Source organism: Lontra canadensis, unplaced genomic scaffold (genome assembly GCF_010015895.1).
Source record: "Lontra canadensis isolate GAN:19392208 unplaced genomic scaffold, GSC_riverotter_1.0 scaffold150, whole genome shotgun sequence".
In the NCBI taxonomy this organism is placed as follows: domain Eukaryota; kingdom Metazoa; phylum Chordata; class Mammalia; order Carnivora; family Mustelidae; genus Lontra; species Lontra canadensis.
In genome coordinates, this window is record NW_022631144.1 from 1,758,732 (window position 1) to 1,769,702 (window position 10,971).

Here is a 10,971-nt window from a genome sequence, read left to right on the forward strand (position 1 = left end):
TGGGAGTCTGTTTCTCCCTCTGACCTCCCCTCACATGCTCTCTCTCTCACTGTCTCTCTTTCAAATAAATAAATAAAATCTTTAAAGTCTTTAAAATTTTTTTTCGACATATAAAAGTTATTACAGGAAAAGATGGGCAAAATGGGTGAAAAATTGGGGAATTCCAGCAGAGAATTAAAATCTGTAAAATTGTATTCCCAGAACTACAAAAACATTATCTGAAACAACTCATTACATGAGCTTAATAGTAAGCTGGACATAGCATAGGTGGTAAACCTGGACTTGAAGATGGGTCATTAGAACAATTAGAAAAAGTTCAACATGTGCCTAATTAGAGTCCCAGAAGAGAAAATAGGAAGAAATGGTATTTCTAGAAGATATAATGATAGTAATTTTTTTCTAAAGCTTAATTGGTTCTTTCACATGGGGAAGACATGGGGAACAGATGTAAGGTCTTTTTTACTAATATAAAGTTGTATATGTGTTCCAATAATCCAAACCCAGCAAAAAACAATGTCCTAGAGACCTTTGAGAACCCATTTGCAGCACATAAAAGTGCTACCAGGTGGAGCAGCTGTTGGTTAAGTGTCTGCATTCAGCTCAGGTCATGATCTTGGGATCCTGGAATTGAGCCCTGCATCAGGCTCCCTGCTCCGTAGCAAGTCTGCTTCTCCCTCTCTCTCTCCCCGCCAGCCCCCGCTTGTGTATTCTCTTTCTCTTGCTCTATCTCAAATAAATAAATAAAATCTTAAAAAAAAAAAGTGCTACAGGGTATAGATGATAAGCTTTGTTCTAGAATAGTGTTCTCCAGTGGAACTTTCTGTGGAAATGTTCTATAACTGTGTCAACACACATGGCTATTAAGCACTTGAAATGTGGCCATTGCAACTGAGGCAGTGGATTTTTAATTTTATTTAGGTTTAATTGATGAAGGACATGATGAATAGCATATTAAAACAGTTGCAGTTATGGTAGTTTAGAGATACCTACAAAAAGAAGAACAGGAGACAAGTAAGTACAAGAAATGGTGCTCTGACCATGAGAGATGAGAATAAGGTTTAAATAGGCAGAGAGAATGGAAGAGAGACTGCCAAGCCGAACAAATAATCTGATGAAAATGTTAGATTATCTCACTCATATAGAGTATATATTGGGTAGTTGTACAAAATGAGTGAATAAATAGTGTGGGGCAAGGGTAAGGAAAATATGACTTTTGTGGTTTTGGGGAATAGTTAATTTTTGGAGGGCTTATTGTAAGGGTAAGATATTGATAGATAGATAGAAGATAAGATATTGTGTCATGAGAACCTGAGAAATGTGGACTATTAAAATCTTTAAAGGGCCAGTGGATGTAATGGGACTTAAGGACTCAGTAGCATGATTCTCAATACCCAAATGGGATTTAGGTTTTCTCTGTGTGTATGCATCTCTCTTGTTCTTTGTCAAATGGTTTCACCACATAGAGTTTACTTTGTACATGTTTTTCTATCTCAGTGCTTTTGTCCTCAGGGTGATTTAGCTGTTCTTTGCCAGTCTACTACTCTCATTTTTGTGTCATATGGTTTCTTTTCTCTCTATTAAAGAATAGAATCTATTCTGTAAAATTTTTTTCTTCCTCCAAGCCTTTGCTTACTCATGTCTCTGTTCCTTCATATCTTCCTCTTGCATGTATCTGTTATAGTCTTAAAATTTTACTTAATTGATTCATTTAACAAATATCTATCAAATGCCTGCTGGGTACCAGACTATGTCCTAGGCACTGGGGATACATCACTGAACAAAACAGACAAAAACCCCTGCCCTCATGAGCAAATCTTCCCCAGGTATTTGTGGGGCTGGGGTCCAAGAATTTAAATAGAAGTCCTTGGCCCATCCCGATACCCTCTTTCAACCCTTGTTCTATTCCACACTCTTAGGACACTCCACTAAGAGGTGGGTCCACTCTACTCCTCATTTACCCTTTCCAAAAAATAGTCAGCGCTTGAGCCTAGAGGAAGAGGCCAGCACAAGTACATTAAAGAGGGGAGGGCCAAAGGAAGGCCAGAGCAGGTCACCACCAGTTGCCAAACTAAGGATTTTGTTCACGAAGCTTACATTTTAGTTGGGAGAGGCAAATAATGAACAAAATGAAAAAGTGAATTATGTAGAACATTAGAAGGTGCTGTGGAGTAAAATGAAAACTAGGGAAGGGAGTTAGGAGAATATGTTCTTGTGTGTGTGTTTTGGTTTTAGATAGGATGATTAGTAGAGGTCTCTGAGAAGGTGACATTAAGCAAAGACTTTAAAAGAGTGAGCAGGTTTTTTTTTATTAGGATGAATATGAGATGTTTTATTAGATTGAACTAAAGTTGAATTCACTGGGCTGAAATAATGAAGTTGGTATTTATTGAGTACCCACTAAGTGTCAAGTGTTTTACTAGACATTTTATATCCTTCATCACAATTAATCATTGTTCAATTCTAGAAGCATCATTTTCTAGATCGTAAAGTTAGTAAGTAAAAGAGCAAGAATTTGTATTCAGGTATAAGACTTCATGCTATTTCCAAAGAGTAAATAAAGACATAGTAATTATAGTAATTATAGTGAAGAGTCATAAAAAAAGTAGTGCTACTACTTAGGTTGAAAATATTGTCTTTCTGCTAGTTAGCAAAATAAATGAAATTTCACTGATGAAGGAATGGCTTATTTGATGTATTTACAATCCATATAACATTAAGGGTAGCAATTCTGTTTTTTTGAAAAGATAATACTATAAGAATAAAAAGGTAAATTTAGAATATTTATTTTCAGTTCCATATTTAATAAGTATGTTGAAAATAATTTCCTTTTTCATACTTGTTGATAAATTTATTGGCATAATGGGGCTTAGCACTTTCATTATCTTTTATTAATGGCTAACTCCAGGAAAGACTGTGAATGACTGTGACTTTTACAGTATTTTGACTCATTTGTTTTAATCTAACTGTAGTCAGGCTTTCTTATGTGAAGTACAATTTTCCTCAAACTGGGAACCTACTAATAATTCCAATTTAAAAAGAGCTTGTGGCAAAAGGACTTTTCCAATTCTCGGCAAGTTTGAAGCTCATTGCAATTTTACTGTGGATAGAAATCTTTCCAAAGGGGGGAAATCACTCTACAAAGGAAAATGTTCAATCCTTTTCTCTCATGTGACTTGAACATAAAATGATTTTAACAGCCATGTATGAATATTCTTAGTTGTTTAGTACTTCAAAAGCACTTTCAAGAGGGAATTGTTTTGCTTGTTTGTGATTCCAAATTAAATACACAGAGAGATTTGGAAGATTTGCCACAGGAAGTAGTCTCAATTCTATGTAGCCACTAATCCTGTGCAGAAAAATTCAACTTTTATGAACAAAGGAAAAGCAATCTCTTTTAAGTTATAAATACAAGCCAGTGCAGCTTGTATTGTTGTAATAACTAAAATGAAGATGCTGATTATAAGTTCAGTTTTTGAGTTGTAATTCTAGAATAATTTGAGTTGGCTTGGTCTTGAGGAATCTAATTAAACAGATTACTACTCTACAGAAAAACTGTCTTCATAGATGTTATTACATTAATTAATTACATGGTATCTACATGGATCTCTAGAACTTATATAGTCCTTTCAAATTTTAAACTATTTAATTCTGACTGTTCTGTGAGATAAATATTATTCTCAGTTATGGGATAAGTGGGAGAAGTTCATAAGTTTACATGAAATCATCTAGATTATAAGTGATAGGGCCAGTATTAGAAAGCAAATCTGGTAGTATTAACTACAAATCTGGTGCCTTTGCCATCACATCATTGTCTTTTTGTGCTGATCTTTTTAGCCAGACATCACATTGTTGGCTCCAGTCAGGTTCATGATCAATGAGAATCTCTAGCTCTTTTTCATATGTTGTTTTTAAGTCAAGTTTTCCTCATCCTCATCTGTAATTGATATTTTGAACTTAAATACAGGACTTTGTTTATCCTCACTCATTCTCATCTTATTGTTTTCTACTTATGGTTCTAGCTTTCTGACATCTTTTCAATCTTGAGTCTGTTATCCAATTTATTATTTCTTCCAGCTGTGTGTCAAAAGCAGATTTTATAAGTGAAATGTCTTTGTAATTATAGGAGCCATTTTAGTAATCTCTTTAGTATTCTGTGTGCCTATGGTTGGAACTTAATAAGTCATAATTGATAAAAAGAGATTTTTGTACAGGGCAAGGAAAGGAAAACTCATATATAATCTTCTCCAAAAAGAAAAAAATACCTTCAATGTAAATACTCAGTTATTTCCTTTAGACATAAGTATCCAAAGATTACCATAGAATTGTTATGGTTCTCATATTTTAATATTTTTATAAATAATATATTTTATGATGAATAAAGTGGTTAACTATTTCCTTTTACATCTGAATCCATTCTCAGTATTTTAAAAATCCATTACCTTGTAATTCTGGTTTTCTGAAATTACCCTACTGTCACTGAAGCTCACAAATTTTTCTATAGGAGGCCTAAAGAGAGGAAATCTAGTGTAAGGACTATGACACTTATTTTGTGACTGTGTATTTACACAGCAAGGAAAGGTTTTTACTTAGGTGTGTGTCAAAAATTATTAAAAATAACACAGCTTTCTAAAGAAATGTTTATTTTTGCTAACCATGAGATTGAGAAAACATCAATTTCCCATCCTAAATAATATAATTATTGTATTTTAATTTTTATTTATTTTAATTTTTAAAAAATATTTTATTTATTTATTTGACAGAGAGAGCCAAAGAGCACAAGCAGGGGGAGCAGTAGAGGGAAATGCAGAAGCAGGCTCCCTGCACAGCAGGGAGCCTGATGTGGAACTCGATCCCAGAACCCTGGGATCATGACCAGAGCTGAAGGCAGACGCTTAACCATCTGAGCCACCCAGGCACCCATAATTATTGTATTTTTATTTAGGGTATTTTATGGGGCTGCTGATGAAGATTTTGTGGTGAGATGCTAAAGTCTTCCAAGCCACTCACAGATGCATTCACTATCTGGGTACTACAAAAGCAATCCTAGACAACCACTTAGCATTCATTTGCCTTCATGGTCTTACCATACTCTTTTAACTCATTATGGGCAATAATTTTATTTGCCCAGAATAAGTTTATTGTCTCTAAGCAGTAACTCTGGTGAAATGAAAGAAATGTATAATGTCACAGATAATAGTAATGATAATAATAATAATAAAGATAACATCAACAGTTAGTACTGGTTTTGCAGAAAGTAATAAAAGGTTTTTGATAATGTTATTATAGTAACAATGTGATATAGTATAAACTTTACAGAGTTCATTTTATTAACGAAATTTATTTTAATAGCTTTAATCGTTCGCTTTAATTCTTTACTTATGGAATTAATAAAGTCCAGAAAGGGCTAGTTAAAACCTTTGGTTGAATTTTAGGGCATCTCATGATGGAAACTGTAGAATAGTAGTTGTATTCATAGAGATTCAGGAAGATATTGGGTTGTAGTCCATCATCCATAATCAAGAGCCTACTACTACTCTCTTCTACTTTTTTTTTTTTTTTTTTTTTAGTTTATCCATTTGACAGGTCACAAGCAGGCAGAGAGACAGACTGAGAAAGAAGGGGAAGCAGGGTCCTCGCTGAGCAGAGAGCCCGATGCGGGGCTCAATCCCAGTACCCTGGGATCATGACCTGAGCCGAAGGCAGAGGCTTTAATGCACTGAGCCACCCAGGCGCCCCATACTCTCTTCTACTTTTTAAAATAGTTTTTGATCTTTTACATCTTCACATTTTTTTCAATTTTGTGAATTTTGGTGCTTAAAATGAAAGATACCAAACTCCAATTTTTTTAATTTTCAAGCAAATTGAACATAATTTTTTTAATTTTTAATTTTTTCAGCGTAACAGTATTCATTATTTTTGCACCAGACCCAGTGCTCCATGCAATCCATGCCCTCTCCAATACCCACCACCTGGATCCCCCAACCTCCCACCCCCCGCCCCTTCAAAACCCTCAGATTGTTTTTCATAATTTTTAATGTGGGAACTGGAGCTCTCATAGACACCATTCGTCAGAAGTATATAAAGTCATCCTGGAAACACTTGCTTTTTCTTTTCTTTTTTTTTTAAGATCCATTTATTTATTTATTTGAGAGCGAGAGAGAAAGAGAGCAGGTGAGAACAAAAGCATGGGGGAGGTGCAGAGGTAAAGGGAGAAGGAGAGAAACAGACTCCCTGCTAAACTTGGAGCCTGACCCGGGGCTCAGTCTCAGGACCCTGAGATCATGACTTGATCTGGAATCAAGAGTTGGACAGTAAACCAACTGAGTCACCTAGGTGCTCCCTGGAAACACTTGCTTTGATAAAGCAACTGGGTTAATCTAATTTCTTTTAAACCTTAGTCTATGGATTTCACTGCCATTATCTTTGCTAACATCTAAGTTGGTTAATGCAGTGATCTCTCTGAATGTATAATATAGTATTTAACTACTGAATATGAAGTATAAAATTGTGCTTTTTCAGACCTTATGAACAACATTGTTATCAATCAATATTTTGTAATAATATTCAACATAATATAGTTATGCTTTGAAGTGTTAAATTTTTGAATTTTTAAAGTCTTCCTTATTCATTTATCTGAAATTTAAACATCTATTTCTGAAAAGGATTTGACATCTCAATTTGAAGCTATCTCTCCATAATAACTGAATGTCATTACACATCAGCTGTAATTTACTGAAATTTGCATTATCCATAGAGGTTACTTTGTTCTGAAATTAATTTCTGTCCCTAAAGTGGCCACTGGTTTTATGTTTGCAGAATACATTTCCTAAATTACTTTCTTGACATTCTTTTTTTGTGGTTAAGAATTAAATTTAGCTTCCTGATTTTCTCTTACTTATGATCTTTGAAGATAAATGCAAGAGTTTATTTTGAATATTTGACCATTAAATCACTTGGTCAGATCTTCCTAGAATGGTATAATTTGAATCATCTTTCTTATTTTCCTAAATATTCAAGTAGTCACACATTCTGGAGTCTAAAGTTGATTTTTCTAAGCTGTTAAAAGGTATAAAAAGCTGGTATTACTATGCCTGTGTAACAATGGATGAGTAAATTATGAAACATCAAGGGTTAAAAATTCCCAATGAATAATGGAGTTTTTTTTTTAATTTTTAAAATTTTTTATAAACATATAATGTATTATTAGCCCAAGGGGTACAAGTCTGTGAATTGCCAGGTTTACACAGTTCACAGCACTCACCATAGCACATACCCTCCCCAATGTCCGTAACCCCACCACCCTCTCCCTACACCCCTCCCCCCGGCCCCTCTCAGTTTGTTTTGGGACATTAAGAGTCTCTTTTGGTTTGTCTCCCTCCCGATCCCATCTTGTTTCATTTATTCTTTTCCTACCCCCTAATAATGGAGTTTTTAAGGGAAATTTTGTATCTTGATTATCATAGAATATTTTTCTGTCTGGATGAAAAAAATAAAATAAATCAAATTAAAAAACTGTATATGTTCTTCTGTCTTCCTTTTACTAGATGAAACAAACCTTAATTAGATCCCAGTTTGCTTGTACTTATAAAGATGACTGCACAATAAACAAGGATAAATGGAATGATGTTAATTCAGCATCCAAGCCTTTGTATGAACTTCCCATGGAAAATGACCTTTCTGGTAATTGAACTTATTTGAGTAATTAAATAACTATTTAATTCTAGTGTATTATTTGTTTTTTGGTTTTTTTTAAAGATTTTATGTATTTGAGTGAGAGAGAAAGAGCACGCTGAAGAGAGAGAGCATAAGCAGGCAGAAGGGCAGAGGGAGAAGTTGACTCCCCCGCCTAAGCAGAGTGCCAATATGTTGGGCTTGATCCCAGGGCCCTGGGAACATGACCTGAGCAGAAGGAAGATGTTTACTCAACTGAGCCACCCAGGCACCCCGAACTGGTTTTTAACTTAAGTAAAATAAGATTTCTTTTTGAAAAATATGAAATGTGAAATGTAAAGGTTTATATTTTTAAGACGGGCTTATTTAAAAAGTTAAACCTAGGTACAAATCTAGGAGGAATAGGACACGGATTAACTAAATATATTTAAGAAATAACATGTAGCATTTAAAGATTAAGTGTCATGCACTCAAGGAAAGCAAATATTTGTTGTTTGGAGGGATAAAAAAATGATATGGTAAATGGAAAGTAAGGTGCTAGTAATGTAGCTGTATTTGTTAATCATGTGACTTATATGTGATTGCAAATCAAATTTTTGAATATTCTTTAGTGATTTTTAAAGTTTATTGTAATTTTCACATGTAATTCTAAACATTATGTAATTTCTTTCCTTTTTTCATCTTGCATAACAGAAGGTGTAAATTCATCTGTTGGAAGGCCAGCAATTGGAACAAGTTCTGGAAATGTTCATCTGGATAGAAGTAAAATTGAAAAAGTGGCAAGAAAATCAAGTAGTCAGACAGGAAATAAAAGCTCAAAAAGGAAACAGGTGGATTTAGATGATAAAAATAATCTCTGTGATAGTGGAAATGAACCACCTCAACATAAAAATATTAAGATACCTGAGACATCAAACAATTTCCAGAATAAATCGTGTGGCAAAGTAGCCAGAGTAGCAAAAAACAATAAGTGTACAGCCAAGGACAAATTGATTACTGGCCAGACAAAGTTAACTCAATTTTTTAGACTATGAATTAGGTTTTTATGTGCTTTAGATTTCTGTGTATATTAAACTATTTGCCAAAGGCATCTACTTAATTTTTAAGAGAGCAAGGCATAGGTTATGATTCTTTATTATGTTGGTCTGAAGTATATATAAGGTTAGTAAGTTAAGCATTTAAAAAATACTAGTAAGTCATTATGCAGAATATTCACAAAGTTTAATGCACAGATAAATCATATCATTTAGGCTACAGATATATGTTAGCAGCTGCTTTCTTTTGAAACAAACATTTAAAATAACACAAGTCATAGTAATGTTAAGGGCTTTTTCCCTGACAGACAATTAAATGGTTTTGTTTTCTTCGGAAAAGATGATGTTGTCCAACAGGTTTCAGACTTGCCAGCAAGGTCGGTAGACTCTTCCCAGCATGCATCTGAGCACTGGAGGGGAAAAAAAAGTTTAAATTGTTTAAAGCACTATTATAATCACACAAAATTTATTAGAAATAAGAGAATGGATCTAATATAGCTAATTCTGAATAAATCAGAATTATAATAACCCTTAAATGCCTTTTAATCCCACATCTTTGGCAGGGGTCACTTAATTGAACCATGGTCTTACTTGATTTTGTTAAGATCAGATCCAAATCCAGTTAAACTCCGAGTTTCTATTTTCATGATATTAAGATATAAGAATTGAATTTTTTAAAAGACTACTCACTGTCAAAATCTCTCCTTCCTATAGGAAATTTAGCTGAGTTTTCTTCATCCCCAATTTCTCTCTTTTCTTGTGTTGATTCAATATTCTGAACTCCATTTTCAGCTGGAAAAGCTACAGATCCTTTTAGTGCAAGATAAGGTTTTATAGCCAGATTCAGTGGCAGACCATGATTTAAGAAATTATGTTTGGAGTCTGTGTTCTGTAAAGAAAAGGTTGATTTGTGTTTTAGCTGTCTTACTGGTAATAGGACTATAATATATTTGTATAATATTCTCATTGATCAATTCAAAGATGGTCTGTACAGTATTGACTCTTTAAAAATACATTAGGTAAAAATTTTGGGGCAAAAACTTTTGGATAAGAGTGTTGTACAGAGAGGAAGAACAACCTGGTGTTTATGAAATTTCATCAGTTGCCTAAAGCTTAGTGTGATGGTTTATATATACTTCTATTTATAAAAGTATCAATTTTACTTTCATCATAAAAATCATTCAGATTTCCATTGAAGAAAGGATAAGTCACATTGCCACTTACCTTTGAATTTTTGTTTTCCTCATCATTCATGAAACTGCTCTCATCATTTTTATATTGTTCCAGAGAAGGAGCAGCAACTGCTTTTTGTGGAGTATCTTCCTTCTGAAAGGCTTTCCCCAGCTTGAATGTATTAAATACCATGTCATCTTCTAAATTTCTTATGGACTTGGATGCTGAAAGTAAAATGCCTTGAGAAAACAGAGAAAAAGTTAGTATTAATAGGTAGGAAGAGAGACTCATTTTTGCCATTCTTAGTTTGATGTTTGCATGGAGTCAAATAAGACTATGGAAAATGAAGAAAAATTTCTCAGTCAACCTACTTTGTAGGTGATTCCTACCTTTATATATTTTCCAGCTTGAATAGAAACATTTCAAAGCAAAGACGTAGATGTTCATTATTTTAGAAATGACTCATCAGAGAGAGGCTGACTTCTTGTATAGCTGCTAATACCTACATTGTTTTGGTTTTAGTGGCTTATTATTTTGAGTGTGAATTTTCTTAGAATCTGATTAATATCCTTGGTAGAACGCTTTCTGTTGAGTAGATTACAGTCTCTTGAAAATGGATTGTTATTAAGGAAGACCATAGGACACCAGGCTCTCCCTATTCTTATTGTTTCCTTTTGTATATTTTCTGATTAAGTATGATTTTAAAACTAAATTTATTTAAAGTTTATAAGGATAAAAGTATTATTTATTTTAATCCTGATTAAATTGAAATAATCTTCAAAAAGGACTTTCTTTTATAAATGCTCAGTTTAGTCTTTGGTGATTAAAGTATATATGCCTGTCAGTGCAAACAAAAAGTCATTCATGATATATCAAAAATCGATGTGTCAGGTGTGTTTTATCTCTGCATTTACAAAAGGATATTGTTGACATTTATTAATAAATTTAATAATTAATGAAGTCCATGAAGAGAATATTTATGTGTTCCATAAATATCAATTTTGGATAAATATGTTATATGATGCTTACTTAAATATTTCATAATAATTTCTTATTTTGACCCCACCAAGTAAGATAATACATTCTTGTATTT

General features: G+C 33.5%; 2 protein-coding genes across 2 annotated transcripts in view; one reads left to right on the forward strand and one right to left on the reverse strand.

Moving 5' to 3' along the window:
• The window catches only part of PARPBP (PARP1 binding protein), a 50,264-nt gene extending 40,326 nt beyond the window's left edge, over positions 1–9,938 (forward strand). Inside the window, exons 8-9 of the mRNA XM_032844312.1 lie at positions 7,545–7,680; positions 8,365–9,938. Of these exons, the coding sequence (XP_032700203.1) occupies positions 7,545–7,680; positions 8,365–8,705 (477 nt within the window). The 3' untranslated portion in view covers positions 8,706–9,938. The remainder of the gene's footprint in view (positions 1–7,544; positions 7,681–8,364) is intronic.
• Positions 9,041–10,206, reverse strand: PMCH (pro-melanin concentrating hormone). Its single transcript, XM_032844313.1, has 3 exons — positions 9,930–10,206; positions 9,396–9,594; positions 9,041–9,115 (listed from the first exon to the last, which is right to left on the reverse strand). The coding sequence occupies exons 1-3, from the start codon at positions 10,176–10,178 to the stop codon at positions 9,066–9,068; spliced, it is 498 nt and encodes a 165-aa protein (XP_032700204.1). The 5' UTR covers positions 10,179–10,206; the 3' UTR covers positions 9,041–9,065.
• Positions 10,207–10,971: the final 765 nt, after the last annotated feature.

What these genes read in the sequence shown, in the direction of transcription:
- PMCH (XM_032844313.1), bottom strand. Translation starts at nt 10,178, where the DNA reads ATGGCAAAAATGAGTCTCTCTTCCTACCTATTAATACTAACTTTTTCT. An exon ending in AGGAAAACAAAAATTCAAAG is followed by an intron (nt 9,595 to 9,929) that starts GTAAGTGGCAAT and finishes TTTTCTTTACAG; the next exon opens with AACACAGACTCCAAACATAA. An exon ending in AGGAAGGAGAGATTTTGACA is followed by an intron (nt 9,116 to 9,395) that starts GTGAGTAGTCTT and finishes TTTCCCCTCCAG; the next exon opens with TGCTCAGATGCATGCTGGGA.